The sequence below is a fragment of the Marmota flaviventris genome, chromosome 1, assembly GCF_047511675.1.
Source record: "Marmota flaviventris isolate mMarFla1 chromosome 1, mMarFla1.hap1, whole genome shotgun sequence".
Lineage (NCBI taxonomy): Eukaryota > Metazoa > Chordata > Mammalia > Rodentia > Sciuridae > Marmota > Marmota flaviventris.
The window spans coordinates 185,998,942-186,022,445 of NC_092498.1; the positions used below are offsets into that span (position 1 = coordinate 185,998,942).

A 23,504-nucleotide genomic window follows, 5' to 3' on the forward strand; every position below is an offset into this window, starting at 1 on the left:
GTAATTCTTTCCCTGGGACGAAAGCAACCAAGGCATCCAATGTGCTTCTGACAGAGTGGGACAATTTTTAAGAATCACTTTTTAAAGCAGATGCCTATGTATTCAAATAAATGTGACTGAATCATCAAATTAATTAAGTCATAATGCAGTAGGAACAGGAAGCGAGGAAGAGGGGAAATGGGCAGGAATCCTCTAGCCTGCAAAATATATAACCCTTTCCATTCCTGATATTGTTTAATACTCTTTTCCTGGTATCTAGACCGCCAGGACCTTGAGGAACCAACAAAAGTAGATAAACTACAAGAACCATTGCTGGAAGCACTAAAAATTTACATCAGAAAAAGACGACCCAGCAAGCCTCACATGTTTCCAAAGATCTTAATGAAAATCACAGATCTCCGTAGCATCAGTGCTAAAGGTAGGCCTTCCATGCTGTACTGGAGTCACCAAGTGGAACTGAGGGCCTTACCAGGTGGCACTGTTTCTTGAAACTCCATGTTTTAATTCAGGATGTTTAATAGCCACTTTTAAAAAAAATTTTATTATTTGTTTTTAGTTGTAAGTGGATATAATACCTTTATTTTTATTTATTTATTTTCATGTGGTGCTGAGGGTTGAACCCAGTGCCTCACCCATGCTAAGCAAATGCTGTACCACTGAGCCACAACCCCAGCCTCTAGTAGCCACTTTTAAAAAAGTTTTAGAACTTCTCTCTCATTGAAATCAAAAAGAATTAAGTTCTTTTTTCTCTCTCTCCCTCCCTCTCTCACACATACACACACAACATCAAATCTTAACCTACTCAATTCATAAGCTCCTTCTAAGAAGTTTCTTTAGTGAGACATGTTAATATCTAGCATAGAATTAAGAGTAGAAGAAAAAAAGTACATACCAGTTCCCAGTGATCTTAATAGATCATTGAGAGTTTTAAAATTTGCATGACTAATTAGAAAAACGTTGTTTTCAAGAGACTGTACCATATAACAGCCTTTTTAATTTTCTGGTTTTATACCTTTCACTCCAACTTTCATGTCTGGTTTATATAAACTTGATATCCATTTCCCTGAACATCTGAACCCCAAGATAATTGAACAGAACTTAGGGAAATTGTTACCGGTTAAGTGTTTCTGTGTTTCTTCATCGTTGTACCCATAGCTCTCCTGTGCATACGCAGATATACTTTGCACACTTCTAAGCAAAAGAATTCTTGCCTTCCTAAAGGCTATATTCTTTATTTAGTCATTTTCAATTTTTGCGGCTACTGGAGCAATTCTAGAAGTACCTAGAGCCATACCACAATTGTTAAGAGTAGGGTTTTTCTATATAAAGAGGTCACTCGGCAACTATACCTCCTACCAGTTGTGCTATGATTTGTCAGGCTTCTTTCCATTTTGCATCCTCTATACCTGGAGACCTTGCCAGGCCAAGGAACAAACCCTGCATGTCAGAGTGCTTAAAACCACAGTGAATTGGCTTGGTTCAATTCTCAAGCTCCTAAGAGGTTTCCGCAATGAGAGATTCTAAGTTCATCCCTAACATGGGATTAAGAAGCAAAAGACAGGTTCCAGTGCTTGAAAAATGGAATTATGAATATATCCTTATTTCTTTAAATGAGAGTGTTAAACTATCATTTTCTAGAGATAAGCAGGCCAGTGAGACATAATAGAAATTTATTGTGATTATGGAAATACTCCACAAGGCACACTAATAGTGTGGTTACTGGACACATGGTTCTCAAGCATCAAAATGTAACTAATTCCACTGAGGCACTGTTTTTCTAATCTTATTTTATTTAATGGGTTTGTTTAACTACCCACTCGTGGCTATCGGCTTTTAGATGGGTATTACAATCCTAGATTAAGTTATTGAAAACCACCACACATTGATTACTCAAGTCAATTTCTCCAGTTGTGGATAGTTGGCATCTTTCAACTGTCTCATTTTTAAGATAGTCTCATCTTTTATTGGGAACGTACCTTTGTGAATTACGCTTTCTCCTGAAACTGACTGAAGCATTGGAACTCTCAAAGTAAACATGTCACCACATCTCTGCTGCTTTTCTGTAAAGCAAACATGTTTTACTGTTGTAAAATTAGGATAGCCTCTGGGAGGTATTGCCTGCACAATATTCTGTTTTCAAGAGGAGCAATAGTATCAGCTACAGTGGCCAAAAAATCAGGCTTTCTGTCAGCCCACTGTGACCGTGAGCTCGTTAAGAACCTAGTCTGCAGATAAGCATGGTGGCACAGGCCTGTAATCCCAGCAGCATGGGAAGCTGTGAGCAAGTTCAAGGCCAGCCTCAGCAACTTATTGAGGATCCAAGCAACTATCTCAAAATTTAAAATAAGACTGGGGATGTAGCTCAGTGGTAAAGTGCCTTTGGGTTACATCTCCAGAGCCACACCCCCAAAGAACCCAGTGGGCTTCAAACTACAGAACGCATTAACATCACTTCTGCTGGATGATATTCCCAAATGTACTTGTGACTGTATTTGAGAACTACAGTAATGGATGCATCATTTTCAACAAAGATAAAAGCCACTGATCTATTTTATAACACCTTCCTAAGTCTGAGGAAACACCCTTGTTAAAGTTGATGAAAAGTTGGTCCCTTTTTAATCTACTGTGAGTCCTTATCTTAACCAGATTTCTGTTATCTCTTTTGAAAAGGTGCAGAACGTGTAATTACATTGAAAATGGAAATTCCTGGATCAATGCCACCTCTTATTCAGGAAATGCTGGAGAATTCTGAAGGACATGAACCCTTGACCCCAAGTTCAAGTGGGAACACAGCAGAGCACAGTCCCAGTATTTCACCCAGCTCAGTGGAAAACAGTGGGGTCAGTCAGTCACCACTGGTGCAATAAGACATTTCCCAGCTACTTCAAACATTCCTCAGTACCTTCAGTTCCGGGATTTAAAATGCAAGGAAAAACATTTTTACTGCTGCTTAGTTTTTGGACTGAAAATATATTAAAATTCAAGAAGGACCAAGAAGTTTCGTATGTATCAATATATATACTCCTCACTGTGTAACTTACCTAGAAATACAGACTTTTCAAATTCTAAAAATCAGCCATTTCATGCAACCAGAAACTAACTAAAAGCTTCTATTTTCCTCTTTGAACAGTCAAGATTGCATGGCAAAGACCCAGTCAAAATGAGTTAGCCCTGGTTAAGTTTCTGAGGACTTTGTACATACAGAAGTACGGCTCTGTTCTTTCTAAACTGTATGTTTGGTGCTTTCCTTTTGTCTTGCATACTCAGTAACCAAGACACCAAGGTTATGAAATAGACTACTGTACGTGTCCACCTAAGAAAGGTTCAAAAAGATCAGTGTCTTGCTTTCTTCATGGATAATCAAGACATCAAGGTAAGGAAATAGGACTATTGTACAGTATGACAAGATAAGATATTCTAATTTAGTTAGTATGGAAGCTTGTCCTTGCTCTTTTTGATGCTCTCAATTGCATCTTTTATTTCATGTTGCCCAGTAAAAGTATACAAATTCACTGCACTAGCAGAAGAGAATTCTGTATCAGTGTAACTGCCAGTTCAGTTAATCAAATGTCATTTGTTCAACTGTTAATGTCACTTTAACTTAAAAGTGGTTTATTACTTGTTTAATGACAAATTCACAATAAAAACAAAACAAAAAAAAATACATTTTTACAGTAATGATAGCCTTCAAGGCAAAAACACTTTTCAGTGTTAATAAGTTTTTGTTTACCTGTTTCACAAGCCATTAGGAAAATTTCATGGGATAATTAGGCTGGTCTACCACCTGGACCATGTAACTAGTGTCTTTCCTGATTCATGCCTGATATTGGGATTTTTTTTTTCCAGTTTTTTTTTTTTTTTTTAAATGCCAAGGGGCTAACATTAACTCCCAAAGGCATGGGCATTGAATCTGCCTCCTTTGACCTTGTTCAATCACTATGAAGCAGAGTGAAAGCTGTGGTAGAGTGGTTAACAGATACAAGTGTCAGTTTCTTAGTTCTCATTTAAGCACTAGTGGATTTTTTTTTTTATATTAGCAAGTCTGTGATGTACTTTCACTGGCTCTGTTTGTACATTGAGATTGTTTAACAATGCTTTCTATGTTCATATACTGTTTACCTTTTTCCATGGAGTCTCCTGGCAAAGAATAAAATATATTTATTTTAAAAGTGTGTGGGAGCTTTTACTATTTTTTATTCTTCAGTAAAGAGACAGAGAACACAGTTCCATTTTTAATGTTTAAATTTCATTTCAAAAAGCAGGTCTGTAGTCTGCAACCATGACAATTAAAATCTGTGCTAATGCACGATATTCTATAACAATCTACAAGCCAATCAGACAGTACATGACATTTCAATGAGTAAAAAAGAGCATAAAACTGTATGTGTAAGAACAAAATGTTAAAAGGCCTACCACAATAATAAAAAACCATCAATTACATCATCACATTAAAATAAGCCAGATGTACAAAAGTCTGAGACAGAAAAGACAAAAGGACAACACAAGGTATTTGTTAAAATGTTTGTGCTCTTTGGGCACTTAATTAAACATTGCAAAATCAACATCTTCTTCTTCATCAGACTCTGCAAAATATTTTACTTCTTTCCTCGCCCGACCGGTCCGTGGCAGAGAAGGTGGTTCAGAAGTAAAGTCTGAGGGGAAGATGTCCACATCTGAATCCTGGTCAAAAGATGTTTTCTTCGGTTTCTAGAATTTTGATTTAAAACCCAAGTTAAAAAAGAAAATAGTGTTAAAAACTATTACATCCACTCCACTTACATTTAAAAAGTATTACAAATAAAGGTGCTTTGAAATTCAGAATCATTGTAATGCTAAGCCTTAAAACCCATTTGGGAAGGAATAAAAGGATTCAATACAAAATTTGCCACCTTGGTAGTTTTCTATATTTAATATTTATTCTGAAAATAAATATTATATATTACCCAACAAATATGCATAATGCCCAAACTAGTAAAAGTTCAAACTTCCTTTTTGAGTATGTATAAGAATGCATGGGAGAAAAACATGATGTACAGTGTGTAAAACAGTTTATAAAAATATAGAAGAGTCACAGAAGACAACTGAATGAAAGAGGTAAAAAGTATCACAAAGTTACAAATGTACACAATTATATTTCTAAGTTCTAATAGGTAGAGAAAACAGAAATATCTGATGTCACCAATTTACCTTTAAAAGAGTGTTTTTGGAAAAGGGTCGGTTAATTGAGAAAATCAGCCACAAATCTTTCAAGTTAAAAAGAAAGTATTTTTCAAATAAGATATAACTACTACAGCTCAGTGGATGAAAAGGAAGATTCTAAGGAGGTTAATTAATAGGTCTAGTTTTTAGATAAGTGTGCTAATTATGTAAATTTATACTTTGTAATTATTTAACTGTATTGATATGGTGCTAGGTTTCAAGATATTACAAGACAATAATAAGTCAACTAAGTCAGAGATCAGCTTAAATAAGATGCACGGTTATGCACTAAAATAACATTTTTTATTACCTTGCTTGTTGTTTTAGATGTTTTCCTGCCAGGGTTATAGTCACCTTCATTTTCTGAGCCAGAAGCTTTCCTTTTCTTTGCCCCTCGGCCTTTACCTTAAAATAATACAAAAGGTTTTTTCCTCCCAAGGGTAAATGCAACATAAAAACAAATGCAAAACATCATTTCTTAGGCATGTCCAATCGATGCAGCACTGTAATCTGATCTCCAAGAAGACATACACTTTGGTTTTTAATTCTGTTGTGTTAGTATGACTAAAAAATATTTCACAAATACATTTATTAAACTAGTGGGAAAATCCTGGAGACAAATTTTAATGACCAAGCCCCTGATAATAAAATATTGGCATTTTATGTATGTGGTCCTTGGGCCTGGGAAGGAAATCCCTTTCAAGAGTGCTTAAGTTACATATGATGGTAAAAACTTCTTTTAATTTCCAATTTGTTCTGGAACAATACTTTTAAAAATATAAAACATGAATTAATAAAAAACTAATAGCATGTTTAATTAACACAAGATGCTTATTCTCAATTATACTTATCACAGGTAAGTAAAACTGTAGATCCCACTTAGATTAGCAGTGTTAGAATAAATTCCCCACTATTAATTATAAAAAATAACATGTCAAATCCATATTTATTGTCAAACCTACACTCACTACATTCAACATTATTTTTAAACCTACCTAACCTCTTATTTTCATCATTGGAGGAAGAAAGAAAAATAAATTGCACTTCTAAATCTTAAATGCCATGATAGTTATGATCTACACTATACTGGTAAGAAAAGACAGCCTAAATAATCTTGGGATATCATAGTTGATCTCATTAATCAATGAAGTAGCACTTCTAAATTTGTGAAGGTTTCAAACTGTGTATACCTTAAGTATTGACCTCCCCTGTCCCAGTCCATGATTCTTTTTTACACTTATATGCGCCCTAGTTTCCCTGTAGTTTTATAGTCCTCACCAACCAATACTTAAACAAATACATTGATGAAAATATTCTTTAGTTTTATAAAAGGCTAAAGCACTACTCTGAGTGTTATGCCTCACATATATATTCAATCTCACATATATATTCAATATCTTTAAGGGCTTTCCATTCTGGAGGCAAAGAAAGGGTACCAGGAAGAACTGGCACTAGTTCCTTGTGTGGCCCTGAGTATAGTCATTTTGTTTTCTAGATAATTGAAGTGGGCTAGATCTAGGACTCTTAAGTGCTAAATCCCAATTTGCCTTTCTAATAACAACATTTAGTGAGTTAGGTGCAGAGGTCTTTAAACAATTCTTAGGAATTCTTAACTAACCTAGTTAAATCTCTGTGTTTTAACGGGTTAAACAAAGAGATGGGACTAATTGCTTTATTTCCTTTAGGCTCTAACTCAATACCGATTCTTAGACATACTGCTTATTGAGGAGGAAAGCAGCTTAAAATAAAATAGGTATCCAGACTCTCTAAAGCCAATAAAATAAATCAATCTTTTCCAGATGGCATATGTTAAAGGTTTATATGAAGATAAGCCTCACCTTTTGGTGCTGTAGTCTTCTTTGGAATGCCAAATTCTGAATCAGAATCAGAGTTCACAGTTTCTACTACTTTCTTCTGTTTGGGGGTTCTCTTGGGCTTAGGGCCTGTATCTGAAGATGGTTTTCCTATTAAGCAAATATCCATTTCATCGGTCATTGTAATATACTGATCAACAAAACAGCTGAAGTGAGTTCTGAAACAATGAAATTTCTTACTGCTGACAAAAAAATGGAGTGGCCCTAAATAACATGGTCTCTCTCTGCTTGATGCCAGTGTAAAGGCAAACAATTTCTTATAGACGACAACTGCTTTTTATTTAATTATGCGTAATTTGCTTTTAAATAATTCAACTGAGATATTTTAAGGGCTATTAAAATGAATTAAACAATTTTAAATATAATATAGTCATGACAAAAAACTAACATCTGACAAATTATAATCCAAATACAACTACATGTTAAGTTCTAGTTTTGAAAATAAGTTAGAATGGGCAAAGAGCATTTTTTTAAAAAATATTTTTTTTAGTCATAGATGGACACAATATCTTTATTTATGTATTTACTTTTATCTGGTGCTGAGGATCAAACCCAGTACCTCACACGTTCAAGGCAAGCGCTCTACCACTGATTCACAGCCCCAGCCCAGAAAAGCACATTTTTATAGAATCCTCAAATATAATGAATAGAAAGGAAAAAAAATACATGAAAATCCTAGATAAATAGACAACAGATAGAAGGTCTCTACTTTGTTGTATTTTGTTTTAAAAATAAAGCATATTTTTTAGCTTATTTATAGTTCTTCATAAAAACTGATCATTACTTTTTACTTGTGTAGTAAAATCTAATTTGGAAATCTATGTATTGAATAGATAAATTAATTGCAGATTTTTTATTAAAAATTAAAAATCAGTGCTGAGTCTATGGAAAATGTATTCCTAGTCTTAATCTAAGATGGTAGAGATAAGGTACCCTCACTAGACAACAGCAGGAGGAACTCCACTTCCCTTTTTTTTTTTTTTTTTTTAAGATGGACACAATATCTTTATTTTATTTATTTTTATGTGGTACTAAGGATCAAACCCAGTGCCTCACATGTGTGAGGCTAGCGCTCTACTGCTGAGCTATAACCCCATCCAAGGAACTCTACTTCTTTATGGTGGTAGGAGCCAAAGACTATGGTTTTTCCCCACTTTGAATCCTAATGACTAAATCTACCACAAGAATCTTGAGGCTCCCTACAGTAGGAACAAAAATGTGACAAAGCTGGGTAACAGGGATTATGTTTTTATTCGGCAAGTTTTCCAAACCTGTAGTGCAGTCGCATTTTCAACACTACCAGACAAACATAGTTAATTATCTGAATATACAGGTTGCCTTTTTGCCATAAACAACTGGGATTACAGAATTTAACTTGTATAATAATACATGTAATTTAGGACTAATACAGAAAATCTCAGTGAGACATGATGTGTCTTCTTATTGAAATATTTTATGGGAATTATATTTTAGAAGAACACTAGAGGGAGAATTTGGAGGAACCAGTATAAAACATATATCCCAGAGTTCGCTTACCTGAGAGGTAAGGGCACCAAACTATTTATTTAATTATAAATAAATAATTCAGTCAATTACTTTCATAGTAATAGTTCAGTCACTGAACTAATACTTTCCTGCCCTCAACTAAAGACAGCTGAGGGCAGGAAAGTATTAATATGCCAGCACAACTGTAAAGAGAAATTCCTCCAGCAAAGAATGTATATGCTGGTCAATGGGTACTGAAGAGCTAAGGGCAACCGGATATGGGTATATAACCCACTGTGGCTAGAGAAACTCTTTTATAGCCAATCAGTGTCACCACTGCCTTAATATATTCATAGTTTAAGTAGGGAGTTTTATAGTTATTCTGCTCCACTCGACACACAAGTAAATATAATGGTGTGGCATGGTGTAGATTTTTAAGATCCTTAGGGAACAGCCTGTATTGTTTATTTGTTGTTTTATACAGCATCTCAGTTAAATCTATCTTTCAAAGTACAGTATTGTCTTCTAAACACAAAAGACCAATACTGATCTCCTTCAAAAAGACCAAGGTATATACTTTGGTGCTAGAAACGTGGTGTTTCATGGATGATCTAAGGCTAAGAAGAAAATTACATGACTCATAGAGAAAAAGAGGATCCTAACTGAACTAACCAATCTGTCACATAAGGAGTAGAGGCAAGATTGACATAGATAAGAGTCAGGCTACTAGAATAAAAGAAGATTTCAATCCACTTTAAAAATCTAACAAGGAACTTTACCAGAAAACTACTTTTAGATATCAATGCATTCGATAATTATAACAGCTTTAAAATGTAGTCTTGTAAACATTTTAATAGTTGTCTCCCATTTTCTAAAATGAGAGATTCTTCTTATACTGATTTAAACTTTAACATTATTATAGTGACATCCTAGCACAAATAGTTCAAATTATATTAAATTTCATTTTACATCAATTATCCCTACATGGCTTATGCAATGTTTAACACAATCAAATAAAAGCACATACCCTTTTTAGCAGCTACTGTTTTACTTGGAACTTTATCTGTTTGCTTCAGACCAAATGATGGTGAAAAAACAGAAGCAGTATCTTCTTCATTACTGTCAAATTTAGCTGAATCTAAAAATTTCAAAGCTGTTTTTAGTAAAGAGATTCTATAAAGACCTCTGAGTAAACTTTGATTCTTTTAACTGATGACTTCTCTTTAGCTAGATAATTGATCTTGTAAGTTTCTATTTTGTGATCATATAATCCACAATACACAAACAGCTGAAAATAAAAAATATATCAATGTTATACCTCAAAAATATTAACTCTGCTGTGAAACAATACAGAAATGCATAGAGTAGTACCCCAAAACTAATCATTTAAAACCTAACTGACCAGTTAAAAATATATATACTGCTGATTTATTTTAAAATAATATATGAAAAACTCCATTGGTTATTTTAGTATCTAAACAAATAATACCACTAACCTTTCAGGAACATTAGTAATAATGTTCAAATGTAAAAGAGTAGTAGGCTTCCATATTTTTAAAATCAATAAATCACTGGAGATTAATTAAAAGGCATGCATGCAGACTTACCTTCAGTTAATTTTTACACACAAATTAGTATAATTAGGCAATCAATTATTTCCTCCCTCAAACCATAGCAGGAATTTTAAAATAGCTACTTGGATTAAGTGAATATTTATACATAATGATTTTGACATGTTGTTAAAATGAACGTCTATCTATACATATAAAACATGTACCAAATTTAGGTAATGTCTGTGTGTATTTAAATATACGTGTACTTAAAAATGTAAGACAGTGAATCAAGTAAGTAAAAATGTCACACATTAAGAAACACAGGAAATAAAAAAATACACCCTGCTTAAATTTGTTCCTCTGAAGGTTTTAGTTTCTTAGCTACTAGAATGTAGTAAAACAAATCTGCATCTATATTGGTACCCTGAGGACTTCACAATGCCATGAAAATCAAGTTTTCATCTTCCAATTTTTTTTATATTTCTTTTCTCTCATTATTTAAACACTATATCAATACTCTTTACATAAATAGTTTAGCATCTGTCTATCTATATTAAATGTTCCATAACACCTATTCCAACCAAATCAGTTGTGAATCACCTCAGGAAAAGTAAATAAACCTTAATATACTGAGAAAAATGTAAAAAAGTAGATCCCTACTCATAAATTATTCAGAAATTAAATCCTGACCTAATGATTTATCTACTGATTTCTCTCCAACCAAACACAGCAATAATAATTAACAATGAGATGTCTAAATGAGCATACCATCTTCTGACTTCTGAGAGTAGGAAGGAAATGAGAAGAGATTCCCAAAGTCCTGACTTTTTTTGTCATGTGAAGATTTTCTATTAGAAAGAAAATAAACACCACAAAGATGATATAATTAAAATTAAAATGTCTGCTTTTAACCCTGACAAGTTATTGCAGGATTATTATCACAGAGTAAAACTTTTGTTCTTTCATTTCTTTCTCTTTTTCTGTTAAAGACAGGACCAAAAAACCTTTTTCACCAGTGTGCATACCTGAACACAAACCATGTTGATACAGACACACACGAAAAATCAATAATTTAACATAAAATAAGAACTGAGCAATGGTTTAAAGTTATTCAAAATACCATTAAACAAAATTCTATGATTGATAGAAATAATCATTCCAGAATTTGACATCAGCAAATTATTAGCAAAGACCCAAGGAGAAAACAGAATCTCCCTTAGAGCAGGCAATAATCTCTTATCTTAGGCCACAGGTAGGCAATTATTTCAGAATTTGGTCAAGGCCAATTATTTTAAGTGAAAAAAATACTTTACAAAACCTCAAATAGTTCACAAACTTTATATCTTGAATTTTAGTACTGACAGTCACTAAAAGCAAGGAAAAAAAAAAGATCAAGGCCAAATTCAGGGAAGAAACAAACTTCTCAATTTGAAAATTTTAGTAACTTTTCTCAGAATCAAGAGTTATCCAACAATATACCATGAGCCTCCTGTGTATTTTTGTAAGTAATATTTTACTGGAATAGCTATACTCAATTATTTACATAATGTTTATGGCTCTTGTCTCATTACACTGGCAGGAATGAGTAGCTATGACAGAATCCATATGGCCTGCAAAGCCTAAAATATTTACTGTTAGGCACTTTATGAAAAAAAATTTGCCATTCCTTCCTCTAAACTACAGCAATAGCTATGGAATAGCTACAATATTAACAAGATTAATTCATGAAGAAAATCTTACCTAGAATCATAATTTCTTGGAACTCACTATAAGATCTTTGGCAAAAGCCTAAAACAACTACATCATATTATTAAACAGCAGCTGCTTCATTACTTACTCTGGAGTAGTTTTTGATTTGCCTGGAGAAAATGTATATTCATCTTTATCTAAACCATCTGAAGGAACAAATTCGTCTTCCCCATCATTTGTTATGGGAGATGCTTTAACTTTCAATTCCTCTAAATCATTATTGTCATCATCATCATCAGCATCATCATCCTCTTCTTCAGAAAAATCAAATGTGTACTTAGGTCTTTCAGCTACAAGAATAAAAAATAAATATTAGCCAGGCATGGTGGTACAGACCTAGAGTCCCAGCTTCTCCAGAGACTAAAGGAGAAGGATGGCTTGAGTCCAGCCTGGGCAACATAGTGAGATCCCATCTCAAAAAACAGACAAAAGAATGTTAATTTAAATCCTAGCTTTATCCACATGAAATATTTTTAAATACACGAGGAAAAAAACAAGCATTAAGATACTAAAACGAACAATTTTGGCCTCAAAATGTTATAATCTGTCTTACACTTTTCTGGAGGGTACACAATGCTACATATTAAAACAAACTGACAGGACTATTTGGTTAGAATGCTATTTGTTATACTTAAATATTACTCAAAAACAAAAAGTAGTCAAAAGGCCTCGTTGCCTATAACCACTGTACAAATTACTACTACTATTTCCCATTTTCTGGGGTTACAAATGACAATTTTTGTAGTTCTTTAAAAAAAAAGAAGTTTTTAATCTAAAGAGGCTAAGAGAAAACCTATCTTCAAAGTTCATTTTACCACGAAATAACAAAGACAGTAAATTTCAGATAAATGAGAAAAGACAGGAAACATAAAACCTCAATATGATAATAAAACAATAGTTTGATATAATGCAAAAAGATACTGGTATGGGGAAAGACATTGGTATAATGTAAGCTAGTTTTATAATTTCTAGGTTTTATGGAATAAAATTTTTAAACATTTGTATGATATGAAATTTTATATTTCATTTTTCATGTTTGGAAAAGCCTAAATACATTTTGAAGCACTTTATTAATTTTCATGTAACTTATACCTCTGTTCTTTCACCTATATATATGTACATTAGGAAAAGAAATTCAATCACCTAATGATTAGAAAAATCAAAAATTCAAAGCCTGACATATAATTAAAAATATATCTACCAGAGTTACATAACCACAACGTTGCATCATTCATTTAAATAAATTAGGACTTACAAAATTTGAGAAGAATTGATAAAACAAGAAATACATCATATTTTAATTGAATACTTCAAGTTTATGTATATCCAGAAAGGATCAAGTCACATGCTTACAGGAATTTAAAATAAAAAAATGGGATTCTACAGTTTAATCTTACCTCTGGGATTATCTAAGAGATCTATGTGCATAGAATAAAATTCTTAAATTAGGAGAAATTTTTCATGACACAAGTGGTAGAAAACAAAAACAAAAGCACAAAGGTCTTCTAATCCATCACTGGCATACTTCTAATGCACTTTTTTAAAAACCAAGTAGCTTAAAAAAGTTATGGAGGGAATATATTCCAAACTCTATAAGATTCAAGAAGAAAATATGATTTACTTTAGAAAAATGTGTGTCCAACTTTACTAGAAAAGATCATTCTAGAATTTTTTTTGTCTTACTATAACTTCTTTTGTCTTACTATAGCTTTAGCAACATAGCTAATACTAATAATTTCAAACTATATAATATACAAAAAAACATGAAACATATCATTATACCAGCTGCTCTCCTAAGCAAAGAATCTCTTGGAATAACCACAGGTTCTGTTTCTTCCAAATCACTTTCTGACTTGGATTCATCATCTGACCAAGGATTCCGTTTCTTCACTTTTTTTGCACCAGGTTTACCAGATGATGTAGGTGTTTTTCTAACCCTGGTACCTAAAAGCAAAACAACAGTAATAAGATATACAGAAGTATTTATACAAATGTAATTAGTACAAATAAAAGTGCTATAATGAAAAGTTCATTATAAAATAATAAATGTTCATGAAAATTGAAAATATTACTTCAACTACTAGCAACTTTAAAAAAAAAAAAAAAAAGCACAACTTAAAAACTCCAGAAATACCCGGTACACATAATATTCTCTGTGTATGTGGCGCTCACACTCACACACACACACACACCCCCAATAATTTCTCACCAGGCTCCTTTTTCTCCTTTTTGGGTTTGGGACCTTTATTTACAGGAACTGATGAAGTCAGTGCCTCTTCTCCTATACCTTCTACTGGTGTTCCACTGAATTCTTCATCAAATTCCACTTTCACTGTTGTGGTATCAAGATCACCCTACATATTAAAAAGAAAATTAAATCATAAATATGTATATAAATTAACACTAAATATTTTAGAAATATACTTCCACTTAATAGAGAGCTTCTTTATATCAAGTGTGTTCTTTAAAAATGTGACCCTTGATGGAAATCAATATGGAGCTTCCCTAATACACTAAGAATGGAACCACTATAGACCCAGCTATATCACTCTCCTTGGTTTTTACTGAAAAGAATTAAAGTCGGCATTCTATAGTGATACATGCATGCCCATGATATAGTAGCACATTTCACACCAGCCTAGGTGCCTTTCTACATATGATTAGATAAAGAAAATGTGAAATAGACAGACACTGGAATTTTTTACTCAGCCATAAAGAACAATGAAATTATGTCATTTGCAGAAAAAAAATGGATGCAACTTGAAAACATCATGTCACGCAAAATAAGCTGAACTTAAAATGAAGTATTATATGTTTTCTCTCTCATGTAAAGGCTAAAGAGAAAAAAGGTAGGGGGCAGGGAGGAATCTAATAAAAATAGAAGGGAAACCAGTAGAGTAGAAGGAGACCAGGGGAGAGAGGAAAGGAAGGGAGAAAAAGGGAAAGTAGAAATGAAATTGACTAAATTATGTTGTATGCATGTATGAATGTGTAATAACAAATCCCACTAATCTGTATTTAGTTGAGGCCCTAAAATATGACTATGATCAGATCATGTTTTACTTTATTTATCTGAAGCAAATTATATTGCTTACTAATCTAATTTTCTGGTACCTTCAATGAGATCACAGCTTATGCTTACAAGAAGTCAGCATCTGATAATCAAAGAACTTGCAAATAGCTAAGCACACTAAAAGGCACCTGCAAAGTAAGTTCCTTTGGTCAAGGCTTATATAGACTAGAAAAGACATTCAAATTTTTGAAAGACAATAAGCAACACGTGTCATGCACTGCTAGGCACTGTAAGGCAAAGTCCCCAACCCTAAGACTATGGGGGCAGAAGGATAGAAAAAGACTAATCATTATGATACAAATAACAAATACAGAAGGCAGTGACACAAGGTGGAAAGTGAGAAACTGCTGAATGCAAGGTCAGGGAAGGATCCATAGAGAAGGCTTTCTGATTGAGTTCTGAAGGAATCATGTAAGTTTGCTAGGTGAGTAGTAAAGAGTATCCCGAGTTCTGAAGGAATCATGTAAGTTTGCTAGGTGAGTAGTAAAGAGTATCCCTAGCAGAAGGCAAAGAGGCATGAAATACCACATTATGTTTGATCTATTTGGCTTTAAACACAGAAAAGAGTCTACTGTAATTCAAGGAAAAGTGAGGAGAAAGAATAGACTGGAGTATAAACATAAGAAGGCATGTAGATATTAAATCACTATATACCAGACTCTGTATGTAAGCAGTGGAGAGTCACTTACTTTTTAGAAATATCATTCTGGTGGTAAAAGACAAATCTAAAAGGAATAAAGTAGAAAAAAAAAAAGCAGAAATCACAACTAACTAGAGACAGGGAGACTGGATAAGACCACCACTTTAAAGTACTCAAAGACAACTTATATAATTCTAAAGCAGTGTCAAAAGGCACCAAGGTAAGTATATGGATTTTGGAATTACTTAATAGGCAGCCAATAGTATTTATAGATTAAATGGGAAAACTCACATTTTTTGGTGGTTAGTGCTGGCAGTGAGTTAAGATACTAAGAGAAGGCACAGAGCAGGTTTTGAAATCAGAACAAGAGGTCCAGTTGTAGATGTGCTAAGTCTGAGGGGTTTGGGCATTCTAGTGGCTATGTAAGCCTAGCACTCCTGAAAATATCTCCTGGCTTAGAGACATAGATTTAAATCATCATTGAAAGTGGGAAAAGCTCTGAGCAAACATGTGATTACTTAAGGAAAAGATGTGTAAAATGGAGAAAAGAGTGCTGAGAACTGCAGCTAAAAACAAATGAAAAGAAGAAAACCCATTTTCCTATGGAGAAAGTCAAGTGTGTATGTGGTGATGAGAAAAGCAAGAGGAGAGTGGTAAAGACTTCAGTTTATCAGAAAAGAAGAGAGTGCCTACTCTAGTGTCACAATGTTCCTATGCTTCAAATACTAGCTCTGTACAGAAAATTCTCCAAACTCTAACTTAAGCTCTTAGTTCTAATTAGACCTATCCTCTTTTCCAAACTACTTACGTATCTACCTATATATACCTACATATATAGTTAAATCAATTTATCTATCTATCTATGCACTACATTTATATCCATATACAGGACCCCCACCACCAACATACACACCTATATATCTACATATATATTCCTTGGACTCCAAAATATCAATCTGCCCACAAATATTAACCTAAACATACTGCACATCCTGTTTTCTCAGTCCTGAACTTTCTTTCCAACCTTTCCTTCTGGCTAACCCTGGAGATCCTGCTCAAGGACAAGTAAATGTCATTTTTTTTTTAAGTCCTCAATAGCACCTATCAGTGCCAATTACATAGGATGTGCTTACTACTTAAAGGCAAAAATAAATAGATGAATATTAAAAGATAACTTAATTTGAAAGCCAAAAACCCCTTTTCTTCTATAAGAGTTCCTTAATTGGTCATGATATAGAAATTAAGTTTATATTTTAAAGCTAATAAGCTCTTTTGTGCTAAGATTTTAATTTAGAAAGTTGCTGGGTGGAGTGCTGAATAATTCATGTAAAAAGTGAATTAAAACTGGGTGCAGGGGCATGCACCTATAGTCCCACCTACTTGGGAGACTGAGGATTGCTTGGGCTCAGGAGTGCAAGACCAGCCTGGGCAACATAGTAAGACACCCATCTTAAAAAAACAAAAAATCCTGAATTAAGTAAGCAGCTTTTCACATGTATGTGATCCTTGATCAATAATATATTGTTCTTTCCATGGATCAACTGCTCTCATAGAATAAGATTTCCTGATAACAACTAAAATATATTAGAAAAAAATAAAACATTATTAAGCTCATGGTAAAAATTAGAATTATATATATATTTACATAATATAGAAATAGACTAACTAATAAGCCAACACAAGAGATGTATTATACCTTCTTTTTTTTCAGCAACTTTTTGCTGGCATCTGCCTTCATAGCGGTAATTTCAGGAATTATTCTTCTCCCATAAGGTGAGGGCATTGTCTCTTCCAACTGAAGTTTCTTCACCTTAGGTTTGCCAACTTTACCTTTTATTGCTTTTCCAGACATTCCTGCCAGAATATCTTCTCGTTCTTGTGCTTCCACTTTCTGAAGTATAATTTTAAGGGGACAAGGGATGCATAAACAACTCCTTAGAAAAGATAAAACACTACAGCATAAAAAAAGTAAATTTTACTAAGAAATAAAGCTTGTCTTTCAATCTGAGATTAAGTAATGGGAAAGAAATGAAAGAAAGTGAGAAGACCCGAGTTGTAACCCCAATTCGCCTAACTCATTTTTAATACAAGGGGGTGGTAGTGACTAAATGACTAAAATGATCCCTTCCAATTCTAAGATCCTATATAGATTTATTATTATAGGACCAAGACCTCTGATGACCTGGTATCATCAGAAGTCTGACAAATCACACAAAGGCAATTCTATTAAGAAGTATAAAGCTATTTTCCATTGTTTTAGTCATAATAGTGGTTCATAAATGCAAAATCAGAAAGTATGAAAAATTAAAAGTCTCAAGATTCTTAGACTGAACTTATGAGGTTCTAAATAACAGTAAATGAGGACATAATCAAGATTAATGTCATATATTCTGTATTTTACAAAATTATTCTTTGAAATATTAACAAGCTTTGAAAGATACAAGGAAAATTGTATCTCTTGAAAGATATTTAAAGAGATATTAATAACACAATAATTTAATAAAAATAACATAAGTTTTTAAACCAAAGACCTGGATTTTAACCTTGACACTCCTACTGTTAATATGTACCCTTCATAAATAAATAATTTGGCCAGGTGCGGTGACGCACACCTATAATCGCAGCAGCTTGGGAGGCTGAGGCAGGAGGCACTAAGCAACACAAGTTCAAAGCCAGCTTTAGCAAAAGCAAGGCACTAAGCAACTCAGTGAGACACTCTAATTAAAATATATATTTTATATATATATATATATAATATATGGGGCTGAGGATGTGGCTCAGTGGTCCAGTACTCCTGAGCTCAATCCATGGTACCCACAGACAGACAGATTAGATGGATAATTTGCAGAGCCATGTATGCAGTAGGCATTAAAAATATCTGTGATCCCCATTTTATGATGAGGGGCTCACTGGATAAATACTTGTTCTTAACCATAATGATATAAGTCCTTTCTAAGCAAGTTACTTAAATTCTCTAGGGTCTGGATCCTTATCTGTATAATAGATTAATAATAATATTTTTCATTTAGGGTGGGGATAAGGTCACTTTGAGGACTACACAAAATATAGCATATAATATTCAACTAATATAATGATTAGACTTTAAATGATACAGAAAGACATGAAATTTAAGTCTAAATTGTTTTAGATGCTTAAAGAATACTACATCTAGAATTTAAATAAGTTGTTTGGACCTACTTTGTTAATAATAATAAGATAAAGTGACGAATTAAAAGTGAAATGAACATTTTTTTTCCCCACTAAGGTTGCTTTGAATGTTGTCTTCAGTAATGAGGAAATTTATGGGAATAATCACTAAAAGTTTTCCGTTTTATTCTATTACTCACTGATCAAATACATTAATATTAATCAGGAGCAGTAAGTTTCCTTTTAACATAGACTTGCTTCATTTAAATGGATCCCCCCACAGTTCTGGGGATCCAACCTTGGGCCTCATACATGCTAGGCAAGTACTCTACATCTGAGATATATCCATGAGTTCAATATTAATTTTGTAATGTATAAACCAGCAGGAAAAATGTGACTCTAATTTTTAAAAAGTATAAGTAATGAACAATATTTAACAGGCATAAATCAAGGTATAATTGCTGCCATTAACTTAATTTTTAAAGTGGACAATTTTAGACAAGGTTTGCATTTTATATTTTTTTGTATACATTTTTTTCTTTTATTTATAAATTGGAATTCTACTTGGAGAAAACTAGAAAAAAATTTTTTTGTTGTTGTTGTTGTTATAAGTCTAAAGAGACTATTATTTCACTCCCAAAGTCAATTATTTATACAATTGTATGATCTTACCTCTTTCCAGGAAAACATTAAAATGACTCAATTAGTTGAATTAGAAGTCAGTTAAGAAATTTTAACTAATAGAAAGTATTAGAATTAATTTATTCTAAATTTCTAACATTTATATTCACACATAACAGAAATAACTTCTTTATAAATTTGTAGCTCTATAGCTTAGCATAGAGCTAACTTAGATTTTAAGTGAAACAGAGGTAAAGGAAATTCTGAGATAATTTTAGAAGTTTTCATTCTTATCTTACAAACATAGTTTTCCAAATATATTTTAATAGAGACTTAACATACATCTAGTTCTTCAACAAATGCTGCTAAATCTTCTTTCCAAAGATCTGAAGGAGATTTTCTTTTAAGATCATTGACCTCTCGTCCCTATAATAAAAAAGTAGTAGAGTTTGACATTCAATAACTTTCAAATGTATAAAGAGTAAATCAAAATACTTATATTTGGAAAAAGAAAAAAGATATGGGGAATACTGAAATAGTTTCAAATTATTTAACCCACAAAAGTTCATACTTTTGCATCTCTCTGTTTAATCAGTTCTTCAACTTTTTCTTTAGTAAGAGACCACAGAGACATATTTAAAATATAATTAAAATCAGGGCCTGAAGGAGTTCCTGAATCAGAGGAACTATCATCATGCTGGTTTTGCGTTTCTTCCTCTTCTGCTGCCTGTAAAAAATAATAAACTTCATATTAAAGTCCTATATAATATCAAATGAGTGTTTAATTTATTGAATACTGACTTAAAAATTATACAAGCGCTACACCTTCAGGGTGGTAGGGTTATTCCAGATTATCTGCAAAATTACCTATAAACCTGTATTTCCTACAAAAAAAGTTTAAGGGCTGAGGATGTATGGCTCAGTGGTAGAGCACATACCTCGTATGTGTGAGGCTCTGGATTTGATCCCCAGTATCAGGAAAAGAGAGGGTGGAAATTAAGATTTTCTAAAGATGCACAATAAAATCTTTAGAAGCAAAAGTATCTTCAGTTCCTATTCACCCATAAATCTGAGGAAAAATTAAATGCTTTCCCCAGAAACTGAGTCATGAATTAAGAAGACACTATCTTAAAAATTATTGAATAGAACTAATGTTTTATCATTGCATGTTGTCAGATTTTTATACTGGTGAATGAATGAGAAATTTGAAACCCAAAATGAATATCACTAGAAAAATGTTTTTATTTGTAATAAATGTAAATAAAGTACATTCACTCAATAAGGATGACATCTTAATAAAAATTCTCTAAAGCAAAAAATACTCATGTGAGAACTCAAAATAAATTCACTCAAGAATTTAAGAGTTGGTTAGAGTAAGAAGTGTCAGAGCTTTTCTGGGATTTAATTTATAAGGTTTTTATTTTTTTTCTTCTTCATAAAAACAACTGACAAAAAAAAAATCCCTCCTGTATTAATATTAAATTTCAAAATACAATGAATTTAGCAAAAGTTATTTTAGGTGACACTGCCTTTAACAGTTTAAAAATAGACATTTCATAAAATGTATCTATGTTGTTTAAGGCACTCATGATAATTAAAAATGATACTCCATCAAGCAAAAAAATTCACTTTTGGTAATAGAAAAAAAAATAGCTTTACAATTAAAAAGTTTTAATAATGTATATATACACAAAATAAGGTTCACTTTGGAAATAAAAAAATTAAAATTAAAAATGCAAAGCAATATGCTTCTTTATAGGAATGAAACTAACTCAATTAAGCAACATAAGCCAAATAAGGAATGCTGTTGAGTTGATAGATGATTGGTAAGTGCCTAGATAACTCATGACAAATTAAGTATTCTACAGTTTTTAAAAATTTTCATGAGAACTTAGGTTGCTATGGAGAACTTAGGTTGTTAAGACTACTGAAGAATATTATTAGGATGCCTTAAAATCCTGTGTAAGCCCATACTTGAGAAGTCCATTCTGCATAGCTTTTAATGACAAAGTATTGTAAATGAGTACTCTATGAATATATATGTAAATTTCATTCTTAAGAGGAATACAACTAATAACATCTTCAGAAATGAATGAAAATTAGATTTTCAAGTTCTAATGTCAGAATTCCATTAAATTTTAGGAAAAGGCCTCAATCTTCTAGTTAATTCCTTTATAATTCTAACTCTCTTCTCCAACTTCATAGAAAAGAACACTCTTGTAAGAGCAATAGCTTTTAGTACCTGAACCCCCTTCTCAAGCATGGCCAACATGCCAAAAAAAATTGATGATGATAATGCGATTACTTAAATCAATTTAGCTTTTACCCACAGATTCTACTTTCACCAGAAGGGCATTCTCAAGCCACAGACACCTTTACCCTTACAAACTAAGCATTAAAATCATTAGCTTTCTAGTTAATAAAGATATAGTTTAAACCAATGGTAATACAAACATGGGCAAGTAATGCAGAAACCATAATTTGGAGTTTAACAAAACAATAAAACACACTAAGAGGAAACCAAAGAGCTCCAATCATCTTAATTTTAAATGTTGCCCATCTTGTCCTACCCTATTTTCTTCAAATGATGAACAAGCCTATTATCAATTTACTTTGGTTTTACTCACTTTAATATATGGCATTTACTGACTATAAAAATCAAAAAAATTAAATAATGTGAACAAATGCAGAATTTCAATGTAATTTGATGGAAAATATGAAAACATTATGGTTGAGAACTCTAAAGTGTAGGAAAGTCTAAAATTTCAGTTTGTTATGTCACAATCATAACTATCTTTAAGAGATGTTAACATTATCAATATCATATATTCAATTAATCCATTTAAATATCTAAAAGTTAATTCAAATTTTCTTCCTTTTCTACATTTTTTGTTCTCAATCACAATGCTATGTTGCCTTTTCAATCTTTTCTTTTAATTATATATAACATCAAGTAAGTAATTCCTTAAGGGACTCTCAAAGTTTCTATATTCTATTCATTGAAGTAATATTATTACTTTATGATCTGAAATGGACAACTTAAATAATAAGACATCAGACTTTTAATCTAAGTTCCAGGGTATAAATCTCTGACCAAAATTCTAAGAATGAATAGAGTACATACTTTTGGTGCTCAATAAGTATTATAATAATAATTATATTGCTTCTTGACTTCCCAGTCTTAACCAAAACAAGATCAAGTGAGCTGTGACCAGATGCCATATTGTGATCATAGACTACATTGCCAAATGATTTTGAGTGCTACTAGTCAGGCTCCAAGATAGTATACATGCACCTCATAAAAACCACCACCACAAATGACACCCTTTTAATGGCAAGCTCAGGAAAAAAAAAAAAGGCCAAGGAGACTGAGCTACCTTCTGACACCTGGAGTCATTTCTCCAGGCCCTGGTTGAGTCACACTGGCAAAGTGCTTAGTGGTGGTTGTGCACTGCAAATTCCTGTACTGTATCTGTTCTGTGGATAAACAGAAGACTTCAGTCTCCAAACACAACTCAGCACCTTTACCAATCAACGCTAAGTTTAAAATTTAGGGGTTGGGTTTTTGTTTTGGAAGTTGCTTGTAAAAGCTTCTCTGAATGTCTTTTTCTGCAAATGATTACCTTTTCTTGTGCTTCTTTCCAGGCTTTCACTGGGTCAGATTCATAACCTCTCTGGACTAACATTTGAATCAAATCTTTCTTTGACCTATTCTCTATGTGAGGGAAAAATAAAGTTAGGATCAAGAAAAGAGATTCAACTTGTATTTGTTTATATTCTACTGATAAAAATGTTTTCTATTAATAAAGTTTTTTTCCATTTTAACTAATGTTCAAAATTTTAAAAGTTGCACCTTACCTATAGTAATTTTCCCTTGTATCTTCTCTAAAATGAAACGGGCCTGATTGTTAAGCTTTGTAGATTCTGCTCCCAACATTCCTACAAGCCATTCCTTACGTAAACCATAATAACTTAATCGTAAATCAAAAAATTCTTTCAGAATGTCTTGTACAGTTTCATACTTCTTCAGACATCCCATATGATCAAAGAGTACCTAAGCAAAAGATATTTTTTTAGATAATATAAATTCCTACTGATATTTCAATTTATATGTCATCTATAATATTTAGAATAACCATACTACACATATAAACACACTTAGT

General features: G+C 32.6%; 2 protein-coding genes across 6 annotated transcripts in view; one reads left to right on the forward strand and one right to left on the reverse strand.

Annotated features, from left to right (window-relative positions):
* Rarb (retinoic acid receptor beta) overlaps window positions 1–3,866 on the forward strand; it is a 163,345-nt gene extending 159,479 nt beyond the window's left edge. For both annotated transcript variants that reach the window (XM_027932017.2, XM_027932019.2), the window contains exons 7-8: window positions 260–418; window positions 2,671–3,866. In XM_027932017.2, coding sequence (XP_027787818.1) covers window positions 260–418; window positions 2,671–2,867 — 356 coding nt within the window. In that variant the 3' untranslated portion in view covers window positions 2,868–3,866. The remainder of the gene's footprint in view (window positions 1–259; window positions 419–2,670) is intronic.
* Window positions 3,867–4,219: 353 nt separating this feature from the next.
* Window positions 4,220–23,504, reverse strand: part of Top2b (DNA topoisomerase II beta) — a 58,073-nt gene continuing 38,788 nt past the window's right edge. For 2 of the 4 annotated variants that reach the window (XM_027932014.2, XM_027932013.3), the window contains exons 24-36: window positions 23,200–23,395; window positions 22,965–23,056; window positions 19,913–20,068; window positions 19,684–19,767; window positions 17,270–17,464; window positions 14,070–14,214; window positions 13,643–13,804; window positions 11,949–12,150; window positions 10,880–10,959; window positions 9,586–9,696; window positions 7,038–7,163; window positions 5,510–5,604; window positions 4,220–4,707 (exon numbers count right to left, since the gene is read on the reverse strand). In XM_027932014.2, coding sequence (XP_027787815.1) covers window positions 4,540–4,707; window positions 5,510–5,604; window positions 7,038–7,163; window positions 9,586–9,696; window positions 10,880–10,959; window positions 11,949–12,150; window positions 13,643–13,804; window positions 14,070–14,214; window positions 17,270–17,464; window positions 19,684–19,767; window positions 19,913–20,068; window positions 22,965–23,056; window positions 23,200–23,395 — 1,812 coding nt within the window. In that variant the 3' untranslated portion in view covers window positions 4,220–4,539. The other 2 variants (XM_071619545.1, XM_071619548.1) reach the window with 2 other exon arrangements.